This window comes from Sporisorium graminicola, chromosome SGRAM_11, assembly GCF_005498985.1.
Source record: "Sporisorium graminicola strain CBS 10092 chromosome SGRAM_11, whole genome shotgun sequence".
In the NCBI taxonomy this organism is placed as follows: domain Eukaryota; kingdom Fungi; phylum Basidiomycota; class Ustilaginomycetes; order Ustilaginales; family Ustilaginaceae; genus Sporisorium; species Sporisorium graminicola.
In genome coordinates, this window is record NC_043721.1 from 1,656 (window position 1) to 15,944 (window position 14,289).

Below are 14,289 nucleotides of genomic sequence, written 5' to 3' on the forward strand. Positions count from 1 at the left end.
CAGGGGCCATTCTACCGGAAAACCCACAGGTTAACCAAAAGAGGACGGCGGCTTTTGGCACACATTGATTCGCGTCTCGGGCACGGCCGATCTCGCAGACAGCTACAATTATACCACACACCTCTAGCTCCTCACCTCGATGTCTTCACAGACTATGTGAGTCGCCCGGGTAAGCCATGGAGCTTCTGCGTATTGGTTTGGTTCAAATTACCACTGTTCATTATCGGCAGCATCGGTCAGAGTACAGGGGAAGGTGGACAAGCGCAAGGCCTCCGACCAGGGGCATGAGTTCGAGGTTCTCAGCGATGTCTAGTTGGCGTAGGCGGCGTGCACCTGGCTCTCGACGTCGGCGAGCAGATCTTCGGCAGCCTTGTCGGGGAAAGGGCTCATCTGAGTGTGGACCATGCCGCAGGTTCCATCTTTGAAGTCGAGCCACCCTGCAGGCGAGTACAAACACATGAGTCGAATCAAGTTGTGTCAGTGTCTGCGTCAGCGCCAACAGATCATCAGGTCGGTAGGCATAGACTTACAGTAGCTGTTCTGGACACCGCACCAGCTCAAGGACTGTTCATGAGTGCAGAGCAGTAACAGATCGAGATGGTTCAAGGTCAGTTCTGGACGTCGATCAATGCAGGAAACACGGAAGGCAGATAGAACGCACATCGTCACTGAGTCCACGCGTCGGGTGTTTCTCTGTTTGACAAAAGGAATCGCAGGAAAGAGACAAGTATTAGCAGAACGCTCGCATCCAAACATGATGGCTACTGCAGCATCGCCATGGTTGTACTCACCTTTGAGCCTGAGACCACCGTATGCCCAGTTCTTCTTGAGACCAGGCGAGAGGCAGCCCACGAATCGGTCGCTGATAACAGCGGGGATGACTTGGTCGAATTTGCGCTCGAGGTCGTCGATGAGCTTTCCTTCGAGCTGATCTTTGCGCAAGAGCTCGACACTTTCAGGCTTGAGGATGGTACCGCCCGAGACCGGGTGTGTTCCCTTGTTGAGAAGCGCGACGAGGATCTTGACGTACTCAGAGCCATTGGCGAACAGACCGGCACCAGGGTAGATTGCCTCCATCTGGTCCTCCTCGGGCAAAAGCAGCGGGAAGAAGGGGGTAATCTCGCCTTGTTCGTTGCGCACGTGGCTGCCGGCGAGGCGTGGTACGAGACCAGCAGATCGTGGCTTGAAGGTGATTTCCTTGATACCAAGAGGCTCGAAAATGTTTTCGCGGTAGTACGTCTCGAGATCCTTGCCGGTGATGACCTCGATGGCCATGCCGGCCCAGTCGATGTTGAAGCCGTAGTTCCATTCCTCGCCTGGCTGTGAGGCGTAAGGGGTGAAGAGGCGCTCCCTTTTCGAGTCGAGGTGAGCGGTAGGAGGAAGGCCCTTGGAGCCATACCAGTCGGCGAGATCTTGGTTGAAGAGCGCGCAAGCTTGTCCGGAAAGGATGAGCAGCGTGTCCTTGACGGTAGGAATCTTGTTGGGCGTGGAGCCGTCCTTGAGCATCTTGAGCTCGCCGGCCTCGGGGAGGAACTTGGCGATGCTGTCGTCAAGGTTGAGCTGGCCGCGCTCTACGAGCTGCAGAGCTGAGATGGCGATTAGCAGCTTGGAGCAGCTGGCAATCCAGAAGATGGTATCCTTCTGCATCGGCTCGGGCTTGCCCACTTCGATCAGACCGGAAGCTGCCCAAGCGACCTCCTTTCCGCTGGCGTCGGCGATGTAAGCCACAGCGCCTGGAACATTGCTAGGACCGGTGCCGGCGGTGTAGGTGTCGAGGACCTTCTGCACTCCTGCTTGCAGGGAGGACTTATCGGGGGTGGTCATTGTGATGGAAACGGACAAGTGGCGCGTCAGTTGTAAGAGTCTCAGAGAGGATTTCGTGTTGGTGCGGGATCCTGATGCTGGCCAAGGAGTAGCAAGTTGGTCTCTTTATGTGCTCGTCAATCGATGCGGAGAGGAAGACCAAAACGAAGCAAAGTGTGGGGCGACAAATTGCTGCTTGTCAATGGTGGGGCAGGGACCCAATGCACGGACACGATGCAGCGCGAGGCAAGACCGAGATGCTGGTTGGTTCCTTGGACCTGGAAGCACAAGCAGAAACGAGCTAAGAGAGCATACCTGACAAGGATATTACCATTTGCGGGGTAAAAGCTGCAGGTAAGCTAGGCTCGCTAGGCAAACTGCACCGGATCTTGACCGCGGGAAGCACGCGCTACTAGATAGCAAACAGCCGCTTGGCTCGCTAAAAAGTTAGGGTTAGCGGACCCTGGAAGACTACGCGGGACAGCACGCTTTACAGCTCGGCGTCGCTCGCGGATGGCAGAGATTCAAACAAGCGACGGGCGGGCGGTCACCACGGCAAACAGGGAGCAGCTGCATTTCTAGTGCCCAGCTCAGCTCACAGGCTCTCCTCAATGTGGGATCTGCTGGCCGTGAACCGTGTGCGGGGTTTGCTCTGACCCTACCCCTCGCTAGGCTCTGCGAAGCGTCAAGAAGCGAGACCGCCAAGCGGTAACTAGATAGCAGGTCACATACTCAAGAATGCTGCATGCAAGTGGCCTCCAGACTATGTGATTACGAAGAGCCCATTGTGTAATGAAAGAACGACTCGGGACAATGTGAGCGACCATGCTGGTGTTCCCCAGCCATCCTTTACTTAGAGCTGCACACGATTGGTCGGAATTCTCCGTGATCCATGTAGTCAACCGATGTGCCCCATGCACGAGCTTCGCTAATGACAGAGATCCGCACAGCCAATGAGAGCAAAAGTAGGTTCAGTGCATTGTATCTGAGCATGCGTAGCGTACTAAAGATAAGCAGAGTGTACGACCAATGAAGAGTGCCGCATGGTCGCGCCCCACCCGCGTACAAAGCCCAACGTGGTGCCCCACAAGTCTACCGACGGAGCACTCAGGCTGACCGTCACGGAACGCGCAGACTCACTGAAACCACCTTGCAGCGACCAAGGCATGTGCCACACAGTCGACACCCAAATCAACCAACTGGGGCTACCCCACATTTCGACTCTGGAGCTCAACTAGTTGATGCCGCTCTCGAACTCGACGGCGCCACAGTCTGAGCTGTCGAGGTGCTCCAACGTCTTGTCCAGTGAGGCAAACTTGGCGAAACAAGTCGGGCATCGCGTGCTGGGAGCGGCAGCGTCCGACTTCGCGCGGCTGGTGTGACGACTTCTGCGACCAGACGAAGAGGCTTTGGGCGACTGGTGCGGACGTGGAAGCGCCAGCGGTGGAGCAGTCAGCGGAGCCTCGGCCATGTAGTCGAATGGAGTCTTGGGCGAGGAGGGTGATGGTGAAGACGGCGAAGAAGAAGAGGTTACGAGCGCGGGCATATTGGCGTCGGTAGTTCTCGACTTGTTCGGTGGGCGAACCGGACCCTTGTGCGCCTTTTCGGAGCGCGAGCTGTACAAGTCATCCTCGTCGTTGCGTCGCGCATCGTCGTGAGACGAAAACGAGACAGGAAACCTGGCATCGGCAGTGGAGCGAGACCCTTGGTCGGTATATAGGCGAGGACGACGTGGGAAGCGGGTAACAGGCGAAGCAGGCATGGTTGCAAATCCGTCCGAGCGAGAGGCCATGTGACGAGAGGGACGACGAGAGCCAGAGGCAACAGTGTCGAAAGGGTCACTATCGCCGTGCAAGTCGTGGTAGGAAGGAGGAGCATCGTCGTAGGAAGCGCCCATCGACTCGAGCAGCAAGTTGGACTCGCTTCCATGTCGCGCTCGCGATCGGATACGACGACGCTGCTCGCCTCGCTCTCGGTCGTCATTGGGTCTGTGGACGGCGGGTCTTTCAAACATGGATGACGAAGCAAGACCTGAGGATTCAAGAGGCTTGTTGGAAGACTTTTCGTCGGCAGCATATCGAGCCTTGAGTTGCGCTTTCTCGTGGCCCATCTCGATGGATGTTGCAGTGCGGAAGCTGCTGTCAGAAGCGACGGAAGCTGTGTCGTCGCTCTGGTCTGGGAAGTTAGGCAGCGCTTTCTCCTTGGTCGTTTGCCAGTCAAAGGCTGGGAGCTTGGGAGGTAGCGGTGAAGCTGGTCGGTTGGCGCCGCTGCTTCTCGAGGCAATCGAGGAAGAAGAATGATATGAGACAGGTTCGGAAATGAGCCCCTGGATGGTGGCACTCCGAGCACGCGGGCGAGAGTCGAAATCAGCAAAGCGGGTGGAGGACGAGGGCGATGCAAAGGCGGTAGGATTGTCTTCTTCGTCTGACGAAGCGAGCGGTTGACCGTACTGGAAAGATCCGTCTCGTGGCAATCGAGGGGCTGCTTTCTGCTTGCCTTTGGCTTTGGGGGATCTGGGTGACTGATTAGCATCTTGATCGGCGTAGTCTGTGGCCGGCGGCGAAAGCGGCTGATCGCCAGTTGGAATGGCGCTCAAGTTCAAGTTGGACAAAGTTGAAAACTTGCGAAGGAAAGTCGGACGGGTATCGTCGCCATGATCTTTTTCGGCTTGCTGGTCCTGGTAGTAAGCTTGTGTCTCACTGAAGCTGGCGGTAATGGGTGAAACGACTTGAGTGGGCTCTGCAGACTTGCCCGGGTCGTTGCTTGTTTCACGCGTCTTGGTGCGTCTGCGGCCTTTGGGACGAGTGAAGGAGGCAAAGTCGTAGCTGTCCTTGTAATCCGAGTGATGGGGTAACAAGTTGAAGTGCGAGCTGAGCTCGAGCCTGTCGCGGAAGCGGTTGCCGCACCTTCTGCAGGTGAGAGAGTTGTCCTTGGAAGTGCTGCTGGAAGGCGAGTCTGGAATGATGCCGGTGATGTTGTCGAGCATCGAGTTGGTCCTCGAGCGGAAGGTGGAAAGGAAGGGCGGCATGCTGGAAGGTAAGCGTATGTGCGGTAAGGTTCTCGGTAGATTGCTGCTGAGGATTATGGTCGTGTCGTCGTGACTGAGAGCTACCAATTGATGGCGAGCAAGAAAGCGGCCTTAGGTGATGCGGCAAGACACCTCGAGTCAAAAGAGGTAAGAAGTTGATTGCACCCTGCGAGCAATTGAACCAGCCGGAACGAGAGATAAGTGGCCAAGGTAAGAAGGACGAACGCAGTGAAGATGGAGGAACACGACAAGAGGTCGATGTGGGCAAGGAGAAGAGAGGATCCAGGCGGGAAGCTGGCGATGCGTTGCGTTGCTTTGCTTTATCCGAAGCTTCGAGAAGAAGGACAGCAACAGCGAGGAACACAGCGGGGAACCGGAAGAGGGCGCGAATGCCACTTGACGGGAAGGGGAGGAGCGGGAGAGCAAGCACGTTGCTCGGGTTCACTTGGCTCACACCTCAACTTGGTTCGATTTATTTCGAAACGAAGGCCTTGGTTATGCGAAGATCGAAGAACGAGGTTGTCAGGACGGGCGAGCTTTGGTTCTTATTTCGATATGTGCGGTTGCCGTTGACGTTGTCAGCAGCCGAAGCGAGGAAGCGAGCGCGCAGCGAGCAAATCGAGTGGCCACAAGATATCCCCGCGTGTTGGCGATTCATGATGCCAAGCACGAAAGCCTGGGGCTAAGCGAGTCGCAATCATCGATCATGCTGCTGCTGCTGGTGCTGTTCGAGGCGGCAATTGGTGCTCAGTCCGATCGAATGCATCTCACTTTGTGTCAAGGTCTCACAAGAGTTGTTGGACGTCGAGTCGTCGACGCCCCCCTCGCCGCGATCGGAGATGCACAAAGGCATGAATGACAATAGGAAATGCTAACGCTGTCTGCCACTGCCAGCATGCCTACGCCTCTTGCTATCTCATGCCATTTTGACGAAGCTCGGTTGGATTGACTGCCTGCCTGCATTGCACCCTTTCTCCCACGCGCAATGCACACGCAAAAAGCAAACAACTGCGTGCATATCACCGCCGACAGCCGGCATGAAAGGTCGGTCGCAGCCCAACCCCAACCCCACAGCAAGACGGGCAAATGGACAAACGGACTCTTGCTCTGCCTGGCATCCAAGCTGCTAAATGTGTCTAGCTGAACAGCTCATCTAGTCGTGAATGTGACCAGGCGTTAAGATGCCGACATGGCGAGAGTCATCTATTATTTATAATTTCAATTCTTAAGGTCAGGCGCCAACGAAGAAAGCGAATGGTTGTATCTGTTAGAGCGGGCTTGCTGTTCTTCGAAAGAAAGGCAAGGAGAAAGACACGTGACCAGTTGCGCTGGGCCGTTTTCCGAGTCTTGGATTTGACTTTGGCACGTCGTTGCTTGAATCGGTTCTTGGAACTTGCATCTCTGTTCCTCCTCTATCTTTGCACATTCATCGACAGCCGTGCCCTGTCCTGCCACTGACCCAGTACTCGTTTGGTTACATAGAGCCACGCCCTTCGAATCCGCACCACTGCTTGCGCACCTTGCAGTCACCAATTGATACCTTCCAGTCGACGAGAATCGGGAGATCCAGCCTCGTCTTTGCGCATCGAAAGCGCACCTTCTCGGCAGTAGCGACGAGCCTAGCAGCCCAGCATATCTCCTCGTGATCGCCCGCCATGCCTCCCACAAAGCCCAAAGGCGGCAAGATGATGTCGCTCATCAACTACAGGCTCCGCATCACGCTCAACGACTCGCGCCAGATCGTCGGCCAGCTCCTCGCATTCGACGCACACATGAATCTCGTCCTCGCCGACTCACAGGAATATCGCAAGATCAAGTCCAGAAAAGCAAAGGCTAAAGCAGCAGCGGCTAGTAAAGCGGCAAATGCCAGTGTCGAGGACGCTGAAGACGACGAGGACGCACCGGCATCCGCAGGTGCTCCCGATGCCATTTTGGAGCAGAAGCGGACATTGGGTCTGCTCATTCTGCGTGGTGAAAACATCGTCAGCATGGCTATCGAGGCGCCTCCGCCGGCGGATGACAGGAAACAAGCGACTGTAAGTGTTTCGCCCTGCCGATTTGCCATCCTGCACGACTTTTGCAGCTGGCACCGTGTCGTCGCGATGTATGCTCTCGACAGACCTTCTCTCAACTGCTTGGCAATGTACTGACGCTCGACATCATCTTTTCTTGCTTTCGCAGATGCAACCCGGTCCCGGAAAAGGCGCGCCCATGGGCCGAGGAATGGGTCTGGCAGTGCCGCCCATGGCTGGAGCCCCACCTCCTATGATGGCTCGACCCATGCCCTACGCAAGACCACCTCCCGGTATGCCTGGTATGCCCGTTCCACCTCCAGGCATGCCTGTGGGCCCACCTCCTGGTTTCCGTCCACCTGGCTTTCCCGGCATGCCCGGCGGTCCACCTCCGGGCTTCCCCGTCGCTCCACCAGGAGGTTTCCCTCCGCGTCCCCCGCCCGGGTAAGTGCACCTTCTCTCCGCTTACAGTCTCTACTAGTCGTGTGCGTGTGTCTTCGGAACCAAGACGACCGAATATCAGCTGACCGGTTTCTGCTCTTTCGCTTTACACGCCTAACAGATTCGGTATGCCGCCCCGACCACAATGAGCGGATGACCTTGTCCGCGTTCGAGCATGAGACCTCCCACGCCACTTGCATGCCAACAAAACAAAATTGTACTCATAGCCTCTTGGACGCCACTTTTACATTGCCTCCTTGCCAGTGAACGAGCCTTGCTTCTTTGGCTTCTGCTGCTCTGTGCGGTCGACCTGCGAACTTTTTTTGAGCGGTCCTGATCCCGCTGGAAGGAGGATGTGTCAAAGTCTACCGCACGAACTGCTGGGGCTCGAGTGCTCAACGTCGAACCCCTGTCGCCACAAACTTGATCAAGGCGCGCGCTGTCTGTGCGAAGAGAAAACATCAATTCCGTGAGGCATCATAAGTACAAATGGAAGCGTGTGCGCCTAACCGCACAACGGGGACATGACAAGACATTTCTGAAACCCGAGCAAGTCAAAATCACGAGCGAGCGAACCGATCAAGCAGTCGAGACCATCTTCTGCGCGCGACGCAGCTTTGCGCCAAAGATGAGCAGCACCACGAGCGTTGCCAGCGTCAGTGCGGCGGTGACCACGGCCTGGACAACGTACGCCTTGGTGAAGTCCCTTAACGCCCACTCGGGCACAAAGAAGGGTGCCGAGAAGGCCAGGACGCACTTGACAAAGTTGAAGAGCGCAATGCCGTGCACGGCCTGGGTGATGTACGACTCGATGATGTACGTCTGCAGAATTCCGCCTGCGGCCGAGTTCGAGACATAGTAGACGCCGATGCCGCCGATGACTTCGACGGGCCAGCCGAGCTTGTTGTTGTAGCCGATGCCGAAGAGCAGCAGGCTGAGGGTGAGCAAGGGCACGTGCGGGAGCAGTGCCCAGAGGCGGTACTCGGGCACACGCTTGCCTGCGTTGGGACCGGTCGAGTTTCGACGGACGAAATAGTCGACGGTCCAGTCGCTGACGTAGCCACCTGCAAACTTGCCAATCAGAGCGCCCACTGCGGCAGCAATGAACGCAAGACCCACCTGCACATTTGTGAAGTGCCAGGGCGGGCGAGGGAACACTTGTGGGCTGACCACGGTGAAGCCGACAGACCACATGAAGATGACAGCGTACAGGATCGAGGGCAGGATCAGCGGCAGGTACATGGCCATCTTGAGCGGCGCGACGATCTCGTTGAGGAATCGAACCGGCTCCTTCCATGGATACCATGCTGCGCCAACGCGACCGTACGAGGAGCCATTCTCGAGCGTGACCGTGTTGGTGAGCGGTGGAGTCGATGTGCCGTGCTCGATCGAGTGCGAGTCCTTCTTTTCTGCTTCGTCGAGCGTCGACGTTGGGTTGTGTGCACCGGCCGTGGTGTGGGCGGTGGCGGCGGCGGCGGATGTGTTGGGAATGTATCGCGTCTCGGGAATGAAGAGGAGGACGCAGAACCACAAGGCACCGGCAAGGATGAGCACGAGGTAGTAGATCCATCGCCAGTCGGTAGTGCGTGTCAAGATACCCGCACCGATCACAGGCGCGGTTACGGGACCAGCAATGAGCAGCACCGTCCACGTAGCGATAGCAGCACCTCGATGTTCCGGCTGGAAAGTCTCGGAGATGAGCGAAGCGGGCACAGTCTGAGAGACAGAACTGACAAACCCAGCAAAGTATCGAGCAGCAGCAAAGCTGTTGAAGCTACCCGCTCGACTCAGCCAGACCGCACATGGAATGTACAAAGTCCAACCGATAATGTAGGTTGGTCGACGACCAATCGATTCGGAGAAGGCGTTCCACAGCAGAGGACCCGTTCCGAGACCGAGAATAGCGATACCGATCGTGTTGGCAATCGCCGCAATGCTTTTATCAAAGGACACCGACATCGGGTGGAAGGCCTGCAAACATCATGAGCGGTGAAAACAAAGCGAAAACGCAAGGTACGTCAGCAATCGGCAGGTGAATCTGAAGAAAGCGGCATGAGGATGCGTACAGTCAAATGAGCTCCAGCCATGTGGTTGGCTGCAAATGCAGTGAGCGACACGGTGGCAAGCATGAGCAGCTTCCTCCATGTTGGGAGGTTGTATGGGTGAGCCGGATCCGGATGGTTGAGCTGACCCGACCTCATGGTGGCGTTCTAGTTGCAGTCCGCGAGTGAATCCAGGTGGTGAGGTACTGTGTGCGGAACGATGGTTGGGCTGCTGACGTTGGGTGGGGAGGCGTTGGAGGAAGGCTGGGCTGCGAGGCTTGACGGGGGAGGTGAATGGTTGTGACTTGACAACAAGGAGGGTATAAGTAAGGAAGCAAAGGTGGCAAACTTATCAAGGGCACCAGGCCAGGGTCCGTGGGGAATGCGAGCAACAGGCAGATTGCGGGGAAGAGACGGGGCAGATGAAGACTTGTTGGGACGAGCAGCAGCAAGAGCGACGAACTCGCAGCGCAAAGGAAAGGAAACGAGCTGTGCAAGCGACACCCAGGTGTGGAAAGATGCGAGGGAAGCAAAGCGTGGCGTTGAGGATGGTGAATGCAGGAGGAAGCGTATGGTAGGAATGGATGGTTCACACTCCCTGCAACGGGATGAGGAAAGTTGGTGCAACGAACGACAAGAAGACGAGAATGTCAAAAGCGCAGCAAAGATGGGGCTAACTGCTGATCTTCTGCCCTGAGCAGAACGAGAAGGTAGGAAAGGACACCGGTGAGCGCAGAAGCTCGGCTAGGACCACGACCAAACCACGAGCGCATGGAGTTAATAGTTGATTGTCGCATCAGGCACAAGCGCGAGAAAACCCAACTCGGCAAGCGAGACCACGACAAACCTTGCTGATGTTGCCAGGGCGACAGTGTCTCGAAGGGCTCAGTCGAGATGGACGACCTTTGATCTTTCTGGGTCACTCAAGACGAGAGAGAGTACACGCAGTGATACAAGGCAACAAGGTCGGGTGGCAGGGGAAGCGGAGTTGCTATTGGCCTCCGACGGTTGGTCGTATTGCCTTGAGGCAGGCGCTTGCAAGCGCCGCTCAGACCGCGGACGCGTGGATGGGAGCAATTTCTCCGTTGCTCTTTTTTTTTTCGTGTTGGTGACCGGTGCTGTACTCGCTACACTGACTCGACGCAAACGCTCATTGGCCCGTCCGAGTCAGTCGCTCGCTCTGCGCAGTTCTGTCCTTGTTGCCAGGCAATGGCAATGTCGACTGTGCGTACGGACGGACGGAACTCGCTGCAAGGTGGGGAACTGTCTCACGGCTCCATCATACTGCGTCGATGCGGGGTACATTGGATTGCAGTTGGCAGCAGCGGAGCCCCACGATGGCTGCCCCAGATTGATGAACTCGGGATGACTGAATGAATGGGCGAGAACTGCGGCTGTTTGCTTGGTGGCTGTCATCCAATCCATATTTGACCGCGTGGCCGCATGAAACAGCCGCGACTTCCATCAAGAAATGGCCGAGCTGGCGCAGCTATCGTACGACTTGGTCGACCAGGACGGCTTTCGAGGCCAACAGTGGCTCTCTCGACCGACACTTTGCTGTCCACTGGTTACCCCGCGATTCGGTCTCCTATGTAAAAAGGCCCGCTCTTGCCTGTCGTTGTTCCCCTCAACCTCGCCGTGTTGGACACGTGAACTTGGGGATTCCAGATCGGATAGACTTCCATCCACCAGTCAGTCGTTTCCTGGCCCTCGACTGAAATTTCAGATCCCGAACGAGCAGCGGGCCCGATGCTGACAGCAACTGCGATTGTTCCATATACACCCCACCGTCGTATCCGCCCCGGTCTGCGCATCGCTCGGCCGGCTGTTTCCCTTCTGACGTCCTTCATTCGTACGTCTTGTCCGGAGTCGCTCGCCGAGCTCTCTTGCTTACCCCACAAAGCTAGCTGCAAGCCGAGACCCTGACTGCCAAGCATGGACCTGGTCCTCCGTGACTGCGTGCTTGTTCATGCTTCGTTCCGACAATGTCGGAAGGACGGCATCCCTTCTCCTCCATTCCTGGGTGCTTGCTTTGTCGCCTTGTCACCGAGCTCACGCTGAGATAGTCAAAGTCAGGCGGCGTTACTACAGGGGCTCTACCCTACCCCGCATTCTCCGTTTGTGTGTAGCCGTGTGGGAGATCCAGGTTGCAGACCCTCGCGTGTCACACGACCATCGAATCTTCGGCGCTGCACCATGCTTTTCTTCTGTATACCTTTCTCGAAGCCCGCGGATCTTATCAGCCGCCCTCGTCGTCTGGTTGCCAAGATCCTCCTCGAGCATAGCTCAGCCGTGTCTTCCCTTGGTATCGTGAGTGATCTCGCACGGATCGTCGAGATGCTAGAGCCATGGCTCATGTTCGAGTATATAAGTCTTGCCATCCCCCTGCGGATGCAGTTGTTGGTGTTGCTCATTTCTCGACCTCAATTTTATTGGTCACTTTCTTGTTTCTCTTTTTCGCTTATCCTCTTTTGCTTTTTCTGCGCGCTTTCCCCACATTTTCCAGCTCGAGCACCACCGTCCACAGTGACGTCGAGACCTCGACAGCCGAGGTTGCTCCAGCTCGTCATGATGAGTGAGAGGTCAGGGCCCCTCGGCCCCGCTCCACCTGCAAGTGCAATTCGCAAAGAGTCCTGGGATGAAACAAGCCCATCGTACAAGCTTGGAACCTGAGCTTGAACAAGCTCTTTGTGCGGAACCATCATCATCTGTGCATTCGCCGGAGAACAAAACACAGCAGATCTACGAACCAGCATTGAACCAGACGCTGGGCCAAGCAGTTGATCTACACAGCAGTAGTATTTGCCAACAAACATGTCGTCTTCCGGTTTCGACACAGGTCAAGGATCCTACGACAAGGTGGCAGGCACCAAAGGCGGCGAGGGCCTTAACGTTGATGCCGAGACCGCAGGTAGGTTGCGCATTCTCGAACTGCACTTTGCGTCGGCTTTTTTGACTGACTGACAGACAGACTGCAATCTCTCACTTCACCACATTTGGGATAGGCCGTACGAGCGGACCAGGAGAAGGAGTCGACGCCGGTGCTGGAGCCAGAGACCACATTCCTGGCCAGGGTCTCGACGGCGGAGCGGGTGGCGAAGATGTCGAGGCAGCCGCTGCTGGTACTGGCGAAGGCTTTGACGCTGGCGAGAGGGGAAGCAACCGCACCGGCGGAGGCGTCACTCTCAACGCGGGCAGGGAACACGAGTTCAACAGCGCCGACAGCGGCACGTTCTACGACGCAGAACGCTCGGTACAGAACTTTGCCGACAAGATCAAGGACAAGATCAAGTCCTGAGCTGTCCAGAGCTAGGCTATCCAGTTCCCTCTTTCGAGAGCGCTGTTGCTTGCATGCAGACAGAAGGCATGTACTTGCCGTTAGTGCGCTGGCCGGGGTCGTAGTTAGTGCGGGCTCCGTTTTTTCCAGCAGATCCGTCAATGCCGTTTCGAGTCCTGCGCCAATCTCAACGTTTGATGTACTCGGATGTGATCTGCCGGCGTCGGAAAGAGGCAGGAGACCCTAAGATACTGTAGTTCTAGATTTTCCTGTATCGCGATCTATAGCTGATTACGATCGATGCTAGTCTTGTTTCACATCTCAGCTATCACGCTTCGCGAAATACGGGGGAAGGCGAGAGCCCCCCGCACATGTCACCTGACGATCAACTGCGCAAGCTCTTTCAACAAGCAGGCTTGGTGCTGCTGAAGTGCTTCCAGCTGCCGGTAATCCTGTTTGCAAAAATTGAAAGCCGCCGCCCTGTACCTGGCTTCTCCACGCAGGGCCCCCTTGTTGTAGCTGAGTTTGTGTTGGTGGTGGGCAGGCTAGGCTACAAATACGACGCTGTCTGGGGTTGTGGGACGTTACCCCGCAACTCAATCCAAGACCGTCGCCTACACCCATTTTGATCGCTTGACAATGGCCACCGCCGCTTCGACCTCTGCCTTCGACCGCGAAGATGTCCAGTTCCCCTCTGGCGGCGAACTCTGCGCCGCATGGCTTTACCGACCCACTGGTGCACCTTTGCAAAAAGCTTCGAGCTCGAGCAAGCCGCGGCTGTATCCGGTTGTGGTCATGGCCCATGGTCTCGGCGGGATCAAGGAGATGGGGCTCGACCGGTACGCTTCGTGTTTTGCCGAGCTGGGCATCGTGTGCCTTGTGTTTGACTACCGACATCTGGGCGAGAGCGGTGGGACGCCGCGGCAGCTGATCGACATCCAGCGCCAACTCGACGACTACGTGGCTGCAATCGACTATGCCGCGCAGCTCGAGTTTGTGGATAAGCAGCGCATCGGTGTTTTTGGAAGCAGCTTCAGTGGCGGACATGTCATTGAGGTCGCGGCTAGGGACAAGAGGGTCACCGCTGTCGTGTCCCAGTGTCCCTTCACCAACGGTTTCCACTCTGCGCGGTGTGCGGGCATCCTTCCTATGTTCCAGCTGTTGGGTCTGGCCATCCGCGACGTGCTGTTTACACGCAAGGACGAGATCGTCTCGATCAAGCTGGCGGGCAAACCCGGTGAAACTGCAATGATGAACTCGCACGACGCCATGACGCTTTACGACCTGGTCCCCCCGCACCTCGAGTCCGAGTACAAAGACTACATCGCGGCGCGCCTCGTCCTGCACATCGGCTTCTACTGTCCCGGCTGGAAGACGTCCAAAGTCCACTGCCCCATTTTGTTCGCCATTTGCGGCAAAGACTCGGTCTGCCCGTCCGCTCCCACCCTCTCCTACGCTAAAAAAGCCCCGAAAGCCACCATCATGCACTACAAGGATACCGGCCACTTCAATATCTACACAGGCGCCAACTTCGACATGGCAACCAAGGACTACACCAAGTTCCTTCGTAGCAATCTGTAGATAACTTGTTATACCCGCCTTGCCTCAATCTGGACGCACAGCCACCAAGAGTTTTTTCTCGAGAGCCTGTCTTGCAACGGAACAGCTTAATCACACTGGAATAGA

At 56.5% G+C, this 14,289-nt stretch overlaps 6 protein-coding genes across 6 annotated transcripts; 3 read left to right on the top strand and 3 right to left on the bottom strand.

The window, feature by feature from the left end:
- Positions 1–309: 309 nt before the first annotated feature.
- On the bottom strand, positions 310–1,824 carry EX895_001305 (uncharacterized protein; the record flags this gene model as incomplete). The annotated part of the gene is made up of 4 exons (XM_029881904.1): positions 310–437; positions 531–564; positions 662–693; positions 792–1,824. 4 exons carry the CDS (start codon positions 1,822–1,824, stop codon positions 310–312), a joined length of 1,227 nt encoding a protein of 408 aa, XP_029741505.1.
- Positions 1,825–3,037: 1,213 nt separating this feature from the next.
- On the bottom strand, positions 3,038–4,831 carry EX895_001306 (uncharacterized protein; the record flags this gene model as incomplete). The annotated part of the gene is made up of 1 exon (XM_029881905.1): positions 3,038–4,831. One exon carries the CDS (start codon positions 4,829–4,831, stop codon positions 3,038–3,040), a length of 1,794 nt encoding a protein of 597 aa, XP_029741506.1.
- Positions 4,832–6,486: 1,655 nt separating this feature from the next.
- EX895_001307 (uncharacterized protein) lies at positions 6,487–7,433 on the top strand (the record flags this gene model as incomplete). The annotated part of the gene is made up of 3 exons (XM_029881906.1): positions 6,487–6,867; positions 7,013–7,287; positions 7,406–7,433. The coding sequence occupies 3 exons, from the start codon at positions 6,487–6,489 to the stop codon at positions 7,431–7,433; spliced, it is 684 nt and encodes a 227-aa protein (XP_029741507.1).
- Positions 7,434–7,863: 430 nt separating this feature from the next.
- On the bottom strand, positions 7,864–9,485 carry EX895_001308 (uncharacterized protein; the record flags this gene model as incomplete). The annotated part of the gene is made up of 2 exons (XM_029881907.1): positions 7,864–9,255; positions 9,351–9,485. The coding sequence occupies 2 exons, from the start codon at positions 9,483–9,485 to the stop codon at positions 7,864–7,866; spliced, it is 1,527 nt and encodes a 508-aa protein (XP_029741508.1).
- A 2,655-nt stretch (positions 9,486–12,140) lies between these two features.
- On the top strand, positions 12,141–12,624 carry EX895_001309 (uncharacterized protein; the record flags this gene model as incomplete). The annotated part of the gene is made up of 2 exons (XM_029881908.1): positions 12,141–12,237; positions 12,332–12,624. The coding sequence occupies 2 exons, from the start codon at positions 12,141–12,143 to the stop codon at positions 12,622–12,624; spliced, it is 390 nt and encodes a 129-aa protein (XP_029741509.1).
- Positions 12,625–13,242: 618 nt separating this feature from the next.
- On the top strand, positions 13,243–14,184 carry EX895_001310 (uncharacterized protein; the record flags this gene model as incomplete). Its single annotated transcript, XM_029881909.1, has 1 exon — positions 13,243–14,184. One exon carries the CDS (start codon positions 13,243–13,245, stop codon positions 14,182–14,184), a length of 942 nt encoding a protein of 313 aa, XP_029741510.1.
- Positions 14,185–14,289: the final 105 nt, after the last annotated feature.